Raw genomic sequence first — 18,794 nt, forward strand, 5'->3', positions numbered from 1 at the left:
AACAATGTCTCTCTTGAGGCAATACCATTCTTGCACCTGTCACTTGAAACCCCCTTTAGATATCTACATTTATCACACAGTATATACACCATTAGTATGTTTTTTGTTGTTGCTGCAGAATACATCAATATATCCCATCTCTTGGCCATAGCACTTGGGTCAGTGAGGTACAGCCTTATCCTTTATAGTGGGTGCTTTGAGATACAGTTGAAGTCGGAAGTTTACATACACCTCAGCCAAATACATTTAAACTCAATTTTTCACAGTTCCTGACATTTAATCCAAGTAAAAATTCCCTGTTTTAGGTCAGCTAGGACCACCACTTTTTTTTTTTTAAATGTGAAATGTCAGAATAATAGTAGAGCGAATGATTTTCCCAGTGGGTCAGAAGTTTACATACACTCAATTTGAATTTGGTAGCATTACCTTTAAAATGTTTAACTTGGTCAAACATTTCGGGTAGCCTTCCACAAGCGTCCCACAATAAGTTGGGGGAATTTTGGCCCATTCCTCCTGACAGAGCTGGTGTAACCGAACCAGGTTTGTAGGCCTCCTTGGTCACATACGCTTTTTCAGTTCTGCCCACAAATATTCTATGGGATTGAGGTCAGGGCTTTGTGATGGCCACTCGAATACCTTGACTTTGTTGTCCTCAAGCCATTTTGCCACAACTTTGGAAGTATGCTTGTGGTAATTGTCCATTTGGAAGACCCATTTGTGACCAAGCTTTAACTTCCTGACTGATGTCTTGAGATGTTACTTCAATATATCCACATAATTTTCATTCCTCATGACGCCATCTATTTTGTGAAGTGCACCAGTCCCTCCTGCAGCAAAGCACCCCCACAACATGATGCTGCCACCCCTGTGCTTCACGGTTGGGATGGTGTTATTCGGCTTGCAAGCCTCCCCTTTTCCCCTCCAAACATAACAATGGTCATTATGGCCAAACAGTTCTATTTTGGTTTCATCAGACCAGAGGACATTTCTCCAAAAAGTGTGATCTTCGTCCCCATGTGCAATTGCAAACTGTAGTCTGGCTTTTTTTATGGCAGTTTTGGAGCAGTGGCTTCTTCCTTGCAGAGCGGCCTTTCAGGTTATGTCGATATAAGACTCGTTTTACTGTGGATATAGATACTTTTGTACCTGTTTCCTCCAGCATCTTCACAAGGTCCTTTGCTGTTCTGGGATTGATTTACACTTTTTGCACCAAAATATGTTCATCTCTAGGAGACAGAACTCGTCTCCGTCCTGAGTGGTATGATGGCTGCTTGGTCCCATGGTGTTTATACTTGTGTACTATTGTTTGTAGAATTGAACGTGGTACCTTCAGGCATTTGGAAATTTCTCCCAAGGATGAACCAGACTTGTGGAGGTCTACAGTTTTTTTCCTGAGGTCTTGGTTGATTTCTTTTGATTTTCCCATCATGTCAAGCAAAGAGGCACTGAGTTTGAAGGTAGGCCTTGAAATACATCCACAGGGACACCTCCAATTGACTCAAATGATGTCAATTAGCCTATCAGAAGCTTCTAAAGCCATGACATAATTTTCTGGAATTTTCCAAGTTGTTTAAAGGCACAGTCAACTTAGTGTATGTACATTTCTCACCCACTGGAATTGTGATACAGTGAATTATAAGTGAAATAATCTGTCTGTAAACAATTGTTGGAAAAATTACTTGTGTCATGCACAAAGTAGATATCCTAACCGACTTGCCAAAACTATAGTTTGTTAACAAGAAATTTGTGGAGTGGTTGAAAAACGAGTTTTAATGACTCCAACCTAAGTGTATGTAAACTTCTGACTTCAACTGTAGGTTGCAGTTATTATCCTTCATAGAGGATGCTTTGATTTTTGCCGACTGTTTTCGGGTCAGTTGTGGGTTCAATGGGGGGAGCACCAAGGCTGCCACCCCTGCCGAGTGGGGCACCATTTCCCCGACCCTCAAAGGCTTATCCCTCAGCTGTCCTGCATGATGGGTTACAACACAGGCCGTTCCATTTGAAGGATTTTTAGGAATCCCTCAGAGCTCCATGTTAGGGTGCCTACTCAAAACGGTTCACGTGCAATGGAGTGAGACAGAGTTTACACCCAACAAAATAGAGGAGACGGTTCTGTCAGAGTGATCTTGGCATCAGACGCAGGGATATAGAGGAAGTAGTGAGTGCATCACTTTCTTCGCTAGTCTTTCCCCACTCCCAGTTAAGGAGCTGAGTTTATTATCATACCGTCAGTCTTCAGACACCTTCTCCATGAGATATCTGTCAGACCCACCTCACTATCCTTACCCTGCAAAGCGACAATACATGACTAACATTGAATCCTACTACACCGACTCTGGCGCTCATCTGATGTGTCAGGGCTTGCAAACCATCAAGGATTACAAAGGCAAACCCAACAGTGAGCTGCTCAGTGACTCATGCCTACCAGACGAGCTAAATCCCTTCTATGCTCGCTTCGAGGCAAGCAACACTGAACCATAAGTAAGAGCACCAGCTGTTCCGGATGACTGTGTCATCATGCACTCCATAACCGATGTAAGTAAGACCTTTTAACAGGTTAACATTCACAAGCCGGAGGTCCAGACGGAGTACCAGGATGCAAGTTTCTTCACTTTTTCGACCTCTCCCTGACCTTGTCTTTAATACCTACATGTTTCAAACAGACCACCATAGTCCCTGTGCCCTAGAAGGTAACCTGTCTAAATGACCATCATACCAGGCACCCTGGACCCACTCCAATTCGCATACCGCTCCAACAGATCCACAGATGGCGCAGTCTCTATTGCACTTCACACTGCCCTTTCCCACCTAGACAGAAAGAACACCTATGTGAGAATGCTGTTCATTGACTACAGCTTAGCGTTCAACATCATAGTGCCCTCCAAGTTCATCACATAGCTAAGGACCCTGGGACCGAACACCTCCCTCTGCAACTGGATCCTGGACTTCCTGACGGGCCGCCCCCAGGTGGTGTGAGGGTAGGCAACAACACATCTGCCACGCTTACCCTGAACACGGGGGCCCTCAGGGGTGTGTGCTTAGTCCCCTCCTGGCCTCCCTGTTCACCAAAAATTGCGTGGCAATTGCATAGTAGGCCTGATCACTGACGACGATGAGGCAGCCTATAGGGAGGAGGTCAGAGACCTGGCAGTATGGTGCCAGGACAACAACCTGTGCCTCAATGTCAGCAAGACAAAGGAGCTGATCATGGACATTAGGAAACGGATGGCCGAGCATATCCCTATTCACATTAACGGAGCTGAAGTGAAGCGGGTCCAGAGCTTCAAGAAACCACAGTGTCCACATCACTAAGTATCTATCGTGGTCCAAACATACCAACACGGTTGTGAAGAGGGCACGAGAACACCTCTTCCCCTCAGGAGGCTGAAAAATTTGGCATGGTCCTCGGATCCTCAAAAGGTTCTACAGCTGCACCATTGAGAGCATCTTGACTGGCTGCATCACCGCTTGGTATGGCAACTGTTAGCGTCTGACCCAAAGGCGCTATAGGGTGTAGTGCCTTACAGGTGGTGCGTCTGGCCCTGTACATCACTGAGGCCGAGCTTCCTGCCATCCAGGACCTCTATACCAGGCAGTGTGAGAAGAAGGCCCTAAAATTGTCAAAGACTCTAGCCGCCCAAGTCATAAACTGGCAACACGGCAAGCGCTACCGGTGCACCATGTCTGGAACCAACAGGACCCTGAACAGCTTCTATCCCCAAACCATAAGACTGCTAAATAGTTAGTTGTATAGTTAACCAAATAGTTACTCGTACTAACTGCATTGACCCATTTTTGCGCTCACTTTTTTGACTAATCTCATACGCTGCTGCTACTGTTTACTATCTGTCACTTTATTCCTAGTTATATGTACATACACTACATGACCAAAAGTATGTGGACACCTGCTCGTCGAACATCTCATCGCAAAATTATGGGAGTTAATATAGAGTTGGTCATGCCTTTGCTGCTATAATAGCCTCCACTCTTCTGGGAAGGCTTTCCACTAGATGTTGCAACATTGCTGCTGGGTCTTGCTTCCACAAGAGCATTAGTGAGGTCTGGTACTGATGTTGGGTGATTAGGCCTGGCTCGCAGCTGGCGTTCCAATTCATCCCAAAAGTGTTGGATCGGGTTCAGGTCAGGGCTCTGTGCAGGCCAGTCAAGTTGTAAGCATGGAATCGTCTAGAATGTCATTGTAGAATGTCATTGTATGCTGTAGCGTTAAGATGTCCCTTCACTGGAACTAAGGGCCTAGCCCGAACGATGAAAAACAGCCCCAGACCATTATTCCTCCACCAAACTTTACAGTTGGCACTATGCATTTGGGCAGGTAGCATTCTCCTGGCATCCCCCAAACCCAGAGTCATCTGTCGGACTGCCAGATAATGAAGCGTGCTTGGCATTGAGCATGGTGATCTTAGGCTTTTGTGCGGCTGCTCGGCCAAGGAAACCCATTTCATGAAGCTCCCAACGAACAGTTCTTGTGCTGACGTTGCTTCAAGAGGCAGTTTGGAACTCGGTAGTGAGTGTTGCAACTAGGATACACGCACTTCAGCACTCGGCTGTCCCGTTCTGTGAGCTTGTGTGGCCTACCGCTTTGCGGCTGAGCCGTTGTTGCGCCTAGATGTTTGCACTTCACAATAACAGCACATCCATTTGACAGGGGCAGCTCGAGCAGGGCAGAAATTTGATGAACCTACTTGTTGGAAAGGTGGCATTCAATAACGGTGCCATCATTTAAAGTCACTGAACTCTTCAGTGAGGCCATTCTACTGCCAATGTTTGTTTATGGAGATTGCATGGCTGTGTGTTCGATTTTATACACCTGTCAGCAATGTGTGTTGCTGAATAGCCGAATCCACTCATTTGAAAGGGTGTCCACATACATTTGTGTATTTAGTGTATCTAACTCAATTATCTTGTCCCACTACACATCAACTTGGTACTGGGAACCCTTGTATGTAAATAGTCAAGTTATCGTTACTCATTTGTACCTATTATTACTTTTTTTATTTCTCTATTTTCTTTCTCTCTGTATTGTTGGGAAGGGGCCGTAAGTAAGCATTTCACTGTTAGTCCTCACCTGTTGTTTACAAAGCATGTGACGCATAAAATAGTATTTTATTTCATCTATCCCCTGGGCTGTTACCGTTATTGAGAACAGGGAGGTGTTCATAAGACATCAAATGTAATAAAACATGTTGAAACAGGAAGTTGAAAAAGGCTGTTTTTCCAGTGTATGGAATGTCTTTACACTATTGAGCGTTAACTCCTAATCCTATTAGCGTTTGTCTTTTCTCATGAACTGCGATGGCTTAAAATGCCTTAATCTCTCAAATTTTACCCCATGTGTTTCTTTGTCCCCGTTAGCATTCCTACTTTACTGTGCCTGACACAAGGGAATTACCCAGCATACCTGAAAACGTGAGTATCTTTGGCCTTCACCCTTCATTTTGAATTTGCTGTTCTTTGTTGTTCACTGTTTAGGAAGACATTTGCAGCAGACCACTAACAATATCCATTTGGAATAATTGACGATATGCCAAAATACATCACTCAATCTCATCTGATATGAAAGAACACATTAATGTTACTCCACTCTACCCACGTCCCCAATGCACCCTGTTCATATAGGCCTGTGTGTTAGGATTAGGTTTACTGTAGGTCTGTGTTAGGGTAGGGTTTACTGTAGGTCTGTGTGTTAGGATTAGGTTTACTGTAGGTCTGTGATAGGGTTAGGTTTACTGTAGGTCTGTGTTAGGGTTAGGTTTACTGTAGGTCTGTGTGTTAGGGTTAGGTTTACTGTAGGTCTGTGTGTTAGGGTTAGGTTTACTGTAGGCCTGTGTGTTAGGATTAGGTTTACTGTAGGTCTGTGTGTTTGGGTTAGGTTTACTGTAGGTCTGTGTGTTAGGATTAGGTTTACTGTAGGTCTGTGATAGGGTTAGGTTTACTGTAGGTCTGTGTTAGGGTTAGGTTTACTGTAGGTCTGTGTGTTAGGTTAGGTTTACTGTAGGTCTGTGTGTTAGGTTAGGTTTACTGTAGGTCTGTGTGATAGGGTTAGGTTTACTGTAGGTCTGTGTGTTAGGATTAGGTTTACTGTAGGTCTGTGATAGGGTTAGGTTTACTGTAGGTCTGTGTGTTAGGGTTAGGTTTACTGTAGGTCTGTGTGTTAGGGTTAGGTTTACTGTAGGTCTGTGTGATAGGGTTAGGTTTACTGTAGGTCTGTGTGTTAGGGTTAGGTTTACTGTAGGTCTGTGTGATAGGGTTAGGTTTACTGTACGTCTGTGTGTTAGGGTTAGGTTTACTGTAGGTCTGTGTGTTAGGATTAGGTTTACTCTAGGTCTGTGTGATAGGGTTAGGTTTACTGTAGGTCTGTGTGTTAGGATTAGGTTTACTGTAGGTCTGTGATAGGGTTAGGTTTACTGTAGGTCTGTGTTAGGGTTAGGTTTACTGTAGGTCTGTGTGTTAGGGTTAGGTTTACTGTAGGTCTGTGTGTTAGGGTTAGGTTTACTCTAGGTCTGTGTGATAGGGTTAGGTTTACTGTAGGTCTGTGTGTTAGGATTAGGTTTACTGTAGGTCTGTGATAGGGTTAGGTTTACTGTAGGTCTGTGTGTTAGGATTAGGTTTACTGTAGGTCTGTGTGTTAGGGTTAGGTTTACTGTAGGTCTGTGTGATAGGGTTAGGTTTACTGTAGGTCTGTGTGTTAGGGTTAGGTTTACTGTAGGTCTGTGTGATAGGGTTAGGTTTACTGTAGGTCTGTGTGTTAGGGTTAGGTTTACTGTAGGTCTGTGTGATAGGGTTAGGTTTACTGTAGGTCTGTGTGTTTGGGTTAGGTTTACTGTAGGTCTGTGTGATAGGGTTAGGTTTACTGTAGGTCTGTGTGATAGGGTTAGGTTTACTGTAGACCTGTGTGTTAGGATTAGGTTTACTGCAGGCCTGTGTGTTTGGGTTAGGTTTACTGTAGGTCTGTGTGTTAGGATTAGGTTTACTGTAGGTCTGTGTGTTTACTGGTTAGGTTTAATGTAGGTCTGTGTGTTTGGGTTAGGTTTACTGTAGGTCTGTATGTTAGGTTAGGTTTACTGTAGGTCTGTGTGTTAGGGTTAGGTTTACTGTAGGTCTGTGTGATAGGGTTAGGTTTACTGTAGGTCTGTGTGTTAGGTTAGTTTTACTGTAGGTCTGTGTGTTAGGGTTAGGTTTACTGTAGGTCTGTGTGATCGGGTTAGGTTTACTGTAGGTCTGTGTGATAGGGTTAGGTTTACTGTAGGTCTGTGTGATAGGGTTAGGTTTACTGTAGGTCTGTGTGTTAGGGTTAGGTTTACTGTAGGTCTGTGTGATAGGGTTAGGTTTACTGTAGGTCTGTGTGATAGGGTTAGGTTTACTGTAGGTCTGTGTGTTAGGGTTAGGTTTACTGTAGGTCTGTGTGATAGGGTTAGGTTTACTGTAGGTCTGTGTGATCGGGTTAGGTTTACTGTAGGTCTGTGGGTTAGGTTTACTGTAGGTCTGTGTGATCGGGTTAGGTTTACTGTAGGTCTGTGTGTTAGGGTTAGGTTTACTGTAGGTCTGTGTGTTAGGGTTAGGTTTACTGTAGGTCTGTGTGTTAGGGTTAGGTTTACTGTAGGTCTGTGTTTGGGTTAGGTTTACTGTAGGTCTGTGTGATAGGGTTAGGTTTACTGTAGGTCTGTGTGTTTGGGTTAGGTTTACTGTAGGTCTGTGTGATAGGGTTAGGTTTACTGTAGGTCTGTGTGTTAGGGTTAGGTTTACTGTAGGTCTGTGTGTTAGGGTTAGGTTTACTGTAGGTCTGTGTTTGGGTTAGGTTTACTGTAGGTCTGTGTGATAGGGTTAGGTTTACTGTAGGTCTGTGTGTTTGGGTTAGGTTTACTGTAGGTCTGTGTGATAGGGTTAGGTTTACTGTAGGTCTGTGTGATAGGGTTAGGTTTACTGTAGGCCTGTGTGTTAGGATTAGGTTTACTGTAGGTCTGTGTGTTTGGGTTAGGTTTACTGTAGGCCTGTGTGTTAGGATTAGGTTTACTGTAGGTCTGTGTGTTTGGGTTAGGTTTACTGTAGGTCTGTGTGTTAGGATTAGGTTTACTGTAGGCCTGTGTGTTAGGATTAGGTTTACTGTAGGTCTGTGTGTTTGGGTTAGGTTTAATGTAGGTCTGTGTGTTTGGGTTAGGTTTACTGTAGGTCTGTATGTTAGGGTTAGGTTTACTGTAGGTCTGTGTGTTAGGGTTAGGTTTACTGTAGGTCTGTGTGATAGGGTTAGGTTTACTGTAGGTCTGTGTGGTAGGGTTAGGTTTACTGTAGGTCTGTGTGTTAGGGTTAGGTTTACTGTAGGTCTGTGTGATCGGGTTAGGTTTACTGTAGGTCTGTGTGTTAGGGTTAGGTTTACTGTAGGTCTGTGTGTTAGGGTTAGGTTTACTGTAGGTCTGTGTGATAGGGTTAGGTTTACTGTAGGTCTGTGTGATAGGGTTAGGTTTACTGTAGGTCTGTGTGATAGGGTTAGGTTTACTGTAGGTCTGTGTGTTAGGGTTAGGTTTACTGTAGGTCTGTGTGATAGGGTTAGGTTTACTGTAGGTCTGTGTGTTAGGGTTAGGTTTACTGTAGGTCTGTGTGATAGGGTTAGGTTTACTGTAGGTCTGTGTGTTAGGGTTAGGTTTACTGTAGGTCTGTGTGTTAGGGTTAGGTTTACTGTAGGTCTGTGTGTTAGGGTTAGGTTTACTCTAGGTCTGTGTGATAGGGTTAGGTTTACTGTAGGTCTGTGTGATAGGGTTAGGTTTACTGTAGGTCTGTGTGATAGGGTTAGGTTTACTGTAGGTCTGTGTGTTAGGGTTAGGTTTACTGTAGGTCTGTGTGATAGGGTTAGGTTTACTGTAGGTCTGTGTGATAGGGTTAGGTTTACTGTAGGTCTGTGTGATAGGGTTAGGTTTACTGTAGGTCTGTGTGTTAGGGTTAGGTTTACTGTAGGTCTGTGTGATAGGGTTAGGTTTACTGTAGGTCTGTGTGTTAGGGTTAGGTTTACTGTAGGTCTGAGATAGGCTTAGGTTTACTGTAGGTCTGTGTGTTAGGGTTAGGTTTACTGTAGGTCTCTGGGTAGCATGAATAAACCGCTAGTCCCACAAACATTAGACATTCATTCAATTGCTTCAGCTCACGGGGGGAGATATTGAAGGAGTCAGAAGAATCAATATCTGGTTTGATTTCCCCGTTTTTCCAATTCCCGCCGGTAGCCTCATGTAGTTTGTTAGCCGTCAGACAGCTCTCGCTAGTCCTCGAAGGCTGTGAGCCCTCCCCAGATCTCCCTCTCTGGGGGGCCTTTAGACAGACAGAGAGAACGCAGAAAAATGAGAGCTTGACAGAGACGTGACGGAGGTGTGAAGGAGACGTGACGGAGGTGTGAAGGAGACGTGACGGAGACGTGACGGAGGTGTGAAGGAGACGTGACGGAGGTGTGAAGGAGACGTGACGGAGGTGTGAAGGAGACGTGACGGAGGTGTGAAGGAGACGTGACGGAGACGTGACGGAGGTGTGAAGGAGACGTGACAGAGGTGTGAAGGAGACGTGACGGAGGTGTGAAGGAGACGTGACGGAGGTGTGAAGGAGACGTGACGGAGGTGTGAAGGAGACGTGACGGAGGTGTGAAGGAGACGTGACGGAGGTGTGAAGGAGACGTGACGGAGGTGTGAAGGAGACGTGACGGAGGTGTGAAGGAGACGTGACGGGAGACAAGTGAACCCCAGTCAGAAGGGAGAGGTGTAGAAGGAGACGTGACGGGAGACAAGTGAACCCCAGTCAGAAGGGAGAGGTGTAGAAGGAGACGTGACGGGAGACAAGTGAACCCCAGTCAGAAGGGAGAGGTGTAGAAGGAGACGTGACGGGAGACAAGTGAACCCCAGTCAGAAGGGAGAGGTGTAGAAGGAGACGTGACGGGAGACAAGTGAACCCCAGTCAGAAGGGAGAGGTGTAGAAGGTGGAGCCTGTAGTCTTCAGAAGTAATGCTTCTGGAGGTTTGGAGAATGACAGATTTAAAAATAAAAATAAATATTTTTAAATGTAACTTATTTAACTAGGCAAGTCAGTTAAGAACAAATTCTTATTTACAATGACGGCCTACCGGGGAACAGAACAACAGATTTTTTTACCTTGTCAGCTCAGGGATTCGATCCAGCAACCTGTCGGTTACTGGCCCAGCGCTGTGGTTAACCTGCCGCCCCCACATGCACACAAACATCTCTTCTACTACAGCTTATTTCACCTAAATCACTTGTGGAATGTCTATTTCAAACATATTTTTTCTCTTTCTATGACATAGGTGAAAGCTATGATCCCTTATCGATGTCACTTGTTAAATCCACTTCAGTGTGAATGAATTTGAGGAGACAGGTTAAAGACATGGACAATTGAGACATTGATTGTGAGTGTGCCATTTAGAGGTTGAATGGACAAGACAAAAGATTGAAGTGCCTTTGAACAGGGTATGGTAGTTGTTGCTAGGCGCAACCGGTTTGAGTGTGTCAAGAACTGTACCGCTGCTGAGTTTTTCAAGCTCAACTGTGTGTGTATCAAGAATGGTCCACCACACAAAGAACATCCAGCCAACTTGACACAACTGTGGGAAGCATTGGAGTCAAGATGGGCCTGCATCCCTGTGGAATGCTTTCGAAAACCTTGTAGGGTCCATGCCCTGACTAATTGAGGCTGTTCTGAGGGCGAAAGGGGCTGGAACGCAGTATTAGGAAGGTGTTCTTAATGTTTTGTACACTCAATGTATATTCAGATTCAGAAAACTTCAATGTCTTCAATGAGTCAGTTTATTTTGCAGCAATAAGAGTACACATACAGACAAAATCACATAAATACATGACATATTTCATGTGTTCTGTCTAAAGTATGGTATTTAATTGTCTTCCATGCCGATGATCACAGAGAGAAGTTTTATTTGAAACAATAATGTGTCTTCCTGTTACATTGTTCTCCTGTTATATCTATACCATACCTTTGTAACATGTAAATCATGTTGATGCCTTGTACTATTCATACAGTCATTGGTCTGCTATCACAACTAACCTCTACCCCTTTTTTCTTTTTCTTTTTACTTTTTGCCTTTGTTTTTTCTTGCAGAGAAACCTAACAGAGTATTTTGTAGCCGTAGATGTCAATAACATGCTCCATCTGTACGCTAGTATGCTTTATGAGCGTCGAATCCTCATCTGCTGTAGCAAACTAAGCACCGTAAGTACAGTAGCTCCTTCACTCCCTTCCTCCTCTATTCTCACTCTCTCCATGCATATCAACTAATTAATGAGTGTCTATTTTACAGGATTGGCTTGGTACTGTTGCACCACCACACAATAAGACACAGCATGAAATGGTTGTTCACCCAGATTTAATTATTACATTTTTTCCCAACAGAAATATTTGAAGATATTGTGGATGAGAATCTGTCAGTTTTTCCCCCACTGTAACCACATACTATTTTTAAACCCTTTACATTTTCTGGTATATTTTTTGTTGTACCCTCCACCATTAAAGCTATAACCCTCTTCACGCCTTTTTGTATAGAGAGGACTGTCTGAAGAGCTTGTCACCTGCCAAAAACATCTCCTTAAAAATATCTCCTTACACATACAGTGCCTTCAGAAAGTATTCACACCTCTTGACATTTTGTTGTGTTACAGCCTGAATGTTAAATGGATTTAATTGAGATTTTTGTCACTGGCCAACACACAATACCAATAATGTGAAAGTGTAATTATGTTTTTAGACATTTTTATAAATGAATTTAAAATGAAAAGCTGAAATGTCTTGAGTCAATAAGTATTCAAGCCCTTTGTTATGACAAGCCTTAATAAGTTAAGGAGTAAACATTTGCTTAACAAGTTACACAATACGTTGCATGGACTCACTCTGTGTGCAATAATAGTGTTTAATAATGATTGTTGAATGACTACCTGATCTCTGTACCCCACACATACAATTATCTGTAAGATCCCTCAGTCGAGCAGTGAATTTCAAACACAGATTCAACCACAAAGACAATGCCTTGCAAAGAAGGGCACCTATTGGTAGATGGGGGGGGGTGTGTTCACATTTTTCTTCCAATTTCTCATTATTTGAGTATTTGGTATAGATCATTGACAAAAAAAGACAATTCAATCAATTCAATTCAATCCATTTTCTCCCACTTTGTGTGAATGTAGAAAAATTCTAGGTGTAAATACTTCCTGAATAAGCCTTCTTTTCTTGTACTGTACCATACAAAGCATTGCCTTCAATTAAGCTTTTATGAGGCATTCCTAAGTCTTCCATTATGTGATATCGCCACTATATAATTAAGCCCCTCCTGCCCTCTCGGCCTGTTAAAGTTACTAATGTGTGTATGGGTTTTTGATTAGCGAAGCCCAGTTTATGTGCTGTTTTTAACACATACTGTAAAAGGGAAGTTGTTCACAAGCCCAATGGGAAAATACTCTTGTCAGGGTGGATGCTTGTTTAGAAAGCTACACCTGAACATGTAGTAGCAAAGAGGACTCATTCTAGAATGGCGAGGTATAACAATTATTTTACATCAAAACATGACCATGTTCTTTGAAGAATATGGTGAGACCTCTATTCCTTTAACATATCAGTGAATATGGGGAGACCTCTATTCCTTTAACATATCAGTGAATATGGGGAGACCTCTATTCCTTTAACATATCAGTGAATATGGGGAGACCTCTATTCCTTTAACATATCAGTGAATATGAGGAGACCTCTATTCCTTTAACATATCAGTGAATATGAGGAGACCTCTATTCCTTTAACATATCAGTGAATATGGGGAGACCTCTATTCCTTTAACATATCAGTGAATATGGGGAGACATCTATTCCTTTAACATATCAGTGAATATGGGGAGACCTCTATTCCTTTAACATATCAGTGAATATGGGGAGACCTCTATTCCTTTAACATATCAGTGAATATGGGGAGACCTCTATTCCTTTAACATATCAGTGAATATGGGGAGACCTCTATTCCTTTAACATATCAGTGAATATGGGGAGACCTCTATTCCTTTAACATATCAGTGAATATGGGGAGACCTCTATTCCTTTAACATATCAGTGAATATGAGGAGACCTCTATTCCTTTAACATATCAGTGAATATGGGGAGACCTCTATTCCTTTAACATATCAGTGAATATGGGGAGACCTCTATTCCTTTAACATATCAGTGAATATGGGGAGACCTCTATTCCTTTAACATATCAGTGAATATGGGGAGACCTCTAACACTTTAACATATCAGTGAATATGGGGAGACCTCTATTCCTTTAACATATCAGTGAATATGGGGAGACCTCTATTCCTTTAACATATCAGTGAATATGGGGAGACCTCTATTCCTTTAACATATCAGTGAATATGGGGAGACCTCTATTCCTTTAACATATCAGTGAATATGGGGAGACCTCTATTCCTTTAACATATCAGTGAATATGGGGAGACCTCTATTCCTTTAACATATCAGTGAATATGGGGAGACCTCTATTCCTTTAACATATCAGTGAATATGGGGAGACCTCTATTCCTTTAACATATCAGTGAATATGGGGAGACCTCTATTCCTTTAACATATCAGTGAATATGGGGAGACCTCTATTCCTTTAACATATCAGTGAATATGGGGAGACCTCTATTCCTTTAACATATCAGTGAATATGGGGAGACCTCTATTCCTTCAACATATCAGTGAATATGGGGAGACCTCTATTCCTTTAACATATCAGTGAATATGGGGAGACCTCTATTCCTTTAACATATCAGTGAATAAGGGGAGACCTCTATTCCTTTAACATATCAGTGAATATGGGGAGACCTCTATTCCTTTAACATATCAGTGAATATGGGGAGACCTCTATTCCTTTAACATATCAGTGAATATGGGGAGACCTCTATTCCTTTAACATATCAGTGAATATGGGGAGACCTCTATTCCTTTAACATATCAGTGAATATGGGGAGACCTCTATTCCTTTAACATATCAGTGAATATGGGGAGACCTCTATTCCTTTAACATATCAGTGAATATGGGGAGACCTCTATTCCTTTAACATATCAGTGAATATGGGGAGACCTCTATTCCTTTAACATATCAGTGAATATGGGGAGACCTCTATTCCTTCAACATATCAGTGAATATGGGGAGACCTCTATTCCTTTAACATATCAGTGAATATGGGGAGACCTCTATTCCTTTAACATATCAGTGAATATGGGGAGACCTCTATTCCTTTAACATATCAGTGAATATGGGGAGACCTCTATTCCTTTAACATATCAGTGAATATGGGGAGACCTCTATTCCTTTAACATATCAGTGAATATGGGGAGACCTCTATTCCTTTAACATATCAGTGAATATGGGGAGACCTCTATTCCTTTAACATATCAGTGAATATGGGGAGACCTCTATTCCTTTAACATATCAGTGAATATGGGGAGACCTCTATTCCTTTAACATATCAGTGAATATGGGGAGACCTCTATTCCTTTAACATATCAGTGAATATGGGGAGACCTCTATTCCTTTAACATATCAGTGAATATGGGGAGACCTCTATTCCTTTAACATATCAGTGAATATGGGGAGACCTCTATTCCTTTAACATATCAGTGAATATGGGGAGACCTCTATTCCTTTAACATATCAGTGAATATGGGGAGACCTCTATTCCTTTAACATATCAGTGAATATGGGGAGACCTCTATTCCTTTAACATATCAGTGAATATGGGGAGACCTCTATTCCTTTAACATATCAGTGAATATGGGGAGACCTCTATTCCTTCAACATATCAGTGAATATGGGGAGACCTCTATTCCTTTAACATATCAGTGAATATGGGGAGACCTCTATTCCTTTAACATATCAGTGAATATGGGGAGACCTCTATTCCTTTAACATATCAGTGAATATGGGGAGACCTCTATTCCTTTAACATATCAGTGAATATGGGGAGACCTCTATTCCTTTAACATATCAGTGAATATGGGGAGACCTCTATTCCTTTAACATATCAGTGAATATGGGGAGACCTCTATTCCTTTAACATATCAGTGAATATGGGGAGACCTCTATTCCTTTAACATATCAGTGAATATGGGGAGACCTCTATTCCTTCAACATATCAGTGAATATGGGGAGACCTCTATTCCTTTAACATATCAGTGAATATGGGGAGACCTCTATTCCTTTAACATATCAGTGAATATGGGGAGACCTCTATTCCTTTAACATATCAGTGAATATGGGGAGACCTCTATTCCTTTAACATATCAGTGAATATGGGGAGACCTCTATTCCTTTAACATATCAGTGAATATGGGGAGACCTGGGGAGACCTCTATTCCTTTAACATATCAGTGAATATGGGGAGACATCTATTCCTTTAACATATCAGTGAATATGGGGAGACATCTATTCCTTTAACATATCAGTGAATATGGGGAGACCTCTATTCCTTTAACATATCAGTGAATATGGGGAGACCTCTATTCCTTTAACATATCAGTGAATATGGGGAGACCTCTATTCCTTTAACATATCAGTGAATATGGGGAGACATCTATTCCTTTAACATATCAGTGAATATGGGGAGACCTCTATTCCTTCAACATATCAGTGAATATGGGGAGATTCCTTTAACATATCAGTGAATATGGGGAGACCTCTATTCCTTTAACATATCAGTGAATATGGGGAGACCTCTATTCCTTTAACATATCAGTGAATATGGGGAGACCTCTATTCCTTTAACATATCAGTGAATATGGGGAGACCTCTATTCCTTTAACATATCAGTGAATATGGGGAGACCTCTATTCCTTTAACATATCAGTGAACTATTCCTTTAACATATCAGTGAATATGGGGAGACCTCTATTCCTTTAACATATCAGTGAATATGGGGAGACCTCTATTCCTTCAACATATCAGTGAATATGGGGAGACCTCTATTCCTTTAACATATCAGTGAATATGAGGAGACCTCTATTCCTTTAACATATCAGTGAATATGGTGAGACCTCTATTCCTTTAACATATCAGTGAATATGAGGAGACCTCTATTCCTTTAACATATCAGTGAATATGGGGAGACCTCTATTCCTTTAACATATCAGTGATTATTGAGGAATAGAAACGAGGGACACATCTCAAATGTTACCATATTCCCTATATGGTGCACTACTGTTGACCAGAGCCGTGGGAGAAAAGCTGATGTTCCTCATATTTTTTTTTAACCAAAACAGAAACCACACATGTCTTCCTCCTCCCCATTAAAAAGGGATATGATTCATCCAAGGAATCCCAGTCTTCCTGTTTGACGTGAAAAATACTTTACCTGACATGGCTGTGGACGAGCGTTCCCCAGGGGCTCTTTCTCCCCACACCCCATTCCCTATAACGAGTCCCTTAGACAAACGCTGCCACAACGTTTTCCTCCCCCCATCTTAAATCAAAGTAAAATTGTCAGAATCTCCGAGTTGGCCAGTTTGATTGACTGTGTGGGGGGGGGGCACGTTTTATGATCAATCATCTGCTCTGAATATAGAAACCCACACACTTAAACTGCGTCTCAGACAAACGCTGTTATTCTGGGGAATGTCTGTTGTGGTTGAGCAACACCGCTATTATTGACACATCTGCCAGCGTTCAACGGTGCCATCTTAGTTTGATCAGCGGCTGCGTTCGTTTGCCCGGCACTACATTCCTCTTACCTTAACACACATTCCTCCTACCTTAACACACATTCCTCCTACCTTAACACACATTCCTCATACCTTAACACACATTCCTCTTGCCTTAACACACATTCCTCCTACCTTAACACACATTCCTCCTACCTTAACACACATTCCTCCTACCTTAACACACATTCCTCCTACCTTAACACACATTCTTCCTACCTTAACACACATTCCTCCTACCTTAACACACATTCCTCCTACCTTAACACACATTCCTCCTACCTTAACACACATTCCTCCTACCTTAACACACATTCCTCCTACCTTAACACACATTCCTCCTACCTTAACACACATTCTTCCTACCTTAACACACAAAGGAGCGGAATTTGTCACGTGAGATATTAAACGTCAGTGATGGGAACTGTTGCTGGTCTAATTTCCGGTGGTGTAATTTGTATCATTTATGGGGTGGCTTTGATGCCATGAGTAATGGCCAATTTACTCTTGGAGTGTGTGTCCCTGTGTGTGTGTGTCCCTGTGTGTGTGTGTGTGTGTGTGTGTGTGTGTGTGTGTGTGTGTGTGTGTGTGTGTGTGTGTGTGTGTGTGTGTGTGTGTGTCCCTGTGTGTGTGTGTGTGTGTGTGTGTGTGTGTGTGTGTGTGTGTGTGTGTGTGTGTGTGTGTGTGTGTGTGTGTGCGTGTGTGTGTGTGTGTGTGCGTGTGTCGTGTCCCTGTGTGTGTGTGTCCCTGTGTGTGTGTGTGTGTGTGCGTGTGTGTGTGTGTGTGTGTGTGTGTGTGTCCCTGTGTGTGTGTGTCCCTGTGTGTGTGTGTCCCTGTGTGTGTGTCCCTGTGTGTGTGTCCCTGTGTGTGTGTCCCTGTGTGTGTGTGTGTCCCTGTGTGTGTGTGTTCCTGTGTGTGTGTGTCTGTGAGTTCCCCACAGAACTCCAAACATTGACATAGTGCAGTTGGAACTTTCTTTGCACAATAATCTGTCACTGTATTTTCTACAATATGGCAATGCAAGGAATAGTTATATACCTCAAATATTCCATTGTGGATCTGTCAATATAATGTATATTTCCAAATGAACCCGTGAGAAATAGTTATATTCCATATTATGCTGTATGGTGTGTGATTGTGGTGTTATGTACTCTCTGCCTCCACCACAGTTAACGGCTTGTGTTCACGGGTCGGCGGCCATGATGTACCCAATGTATTGGCAACACGTTTACATTCCTGTCCTGCCTCAGCACCTCATAGACTACTGCTGGTGAGTAAACACAATGGTCATCTGTTGCTCAGTTGGTAGAGCATGGCGCTTGCAACACCAGGATAGTGGGGTTTGTTTCCCAGCACCACCCATATGCATGACTGTAAGTCACTGTGGATAAAAGCATCTGTTAAATGGCATATTCATTTTTTTAAAGCGCTTGTCTTCAACTCCAAGCGTGTCACATTGTAACACCAAGGTGTGGGACTTAGAAGAGTTTTCCCCCTATCCGTTGGTTCATGCTGTATCAGCTACATGCGTGGCTACATACAGATATCAGCTACATATCTAGCGACATACGTGGCTACATACAGATATCAGCTACATATCTAGCTACATGTGTGGCTAGATGGAGATTCTGCCTCTAGTGTGTAGCACTCACCATTTTCTAACAGAACACTCACATTCAGCATGTTGATGGACTCAACACACTTGACCCCACTGTTGACAGTATCCAAAATGTACCCCTTTTCCGCCCGCACCCCCCACCCCCCCTTCCACCCCATTACAAGTGACGATTGTCCGGATTTCTGGTGTGTTTATTTCAGTAAGGACTGTACATCCCAACTTTGCACCTCTCATGAGTCTCGGATCGGAGTGCCATTTTGTCTGTGCAAATTTGAAAAGAAATGTACACAGTATTTAACCCTTGTCTGGACAGCTCAGACACATGACACTGGCTGTATTTGTGTGGCATGTAGGGAGGCGGTATGACGTTGTGTGGATATAGGGAGGCGGTATGACGTTGTGTGGCATGTAGGGAGGCGGTATGACGTTGTGTG

The 18,794-nt window shown here is 42.8% G+C and overlaps 1 protein-coding gene and 2 long non-coding RNA genes across 3 annotated transcripts in view; all 3 read left to right on the plus strand.

Moving 5' to 3' along the window:
• The window catches only part of dennd1a (DENN/MADD domain containing 1A), a 171,828-nt gene that overhangs the window by 97,962 nt on the left and 55,072 nt on the right, over positions 1-18,794 (plus strand). The window contains exons 8-10 of the mRNA XM_052525273.1: positions 5,377-5,430; positions 11,125-11,235; positions 17,912-18,012. Of these exons, the coding sequence (XP_052381233.1) occupies positions 5,377-5,430; positions 11,125-11,235; positions 17,912-18,012 (266 nt within the window). The remainder of the gene's footprint in view (positions 1-5,376; positions 5,431-11,124; positions 11,236-17,911; positions 18,013-18,794) is intronic.
• LOC127931742 (uncharacterized) lies at positions 5,775-6,260 on the plus strand. Its single transcript, XR_008142796.1, has 3 exons — positions 5,775-5,803; positions 5,864-5,923; positions 6,126-6,260. It is a non-coding gene; the product is annotated as an uncharacterized LOC127931742 (long non-coding RNA).
• Positions 7,212-10,129, plus strand: LOC127931741 (uncharacterized). The gene is made up of 4 exons (XR_008142795.1): positions 7,212-7,469; positions 7,584-7,641; positions 7,880-9,397; positions 9,552-10,129. It is a non-coding gene; the product is annotated as an uncharacterized LOC127931741 (long non-coding RNA).

This window comes from Oncorhynchus keta, chromosome 9, assembly GCF_023373465.1.
Source record: "Oncorhynchus keta strain PuntledgeMale-10-30-2019 chromosome 9, Oket_V2, whole genome shotgun sequence".
Classification (NCBI taxonomy): domain Eukaryota; kingdom Metazoa; phylum Chordata; class Actinopteri; order Salmoniformes; family Salmonidae; genus Oncorhynchus; species Oncorhynchus keta.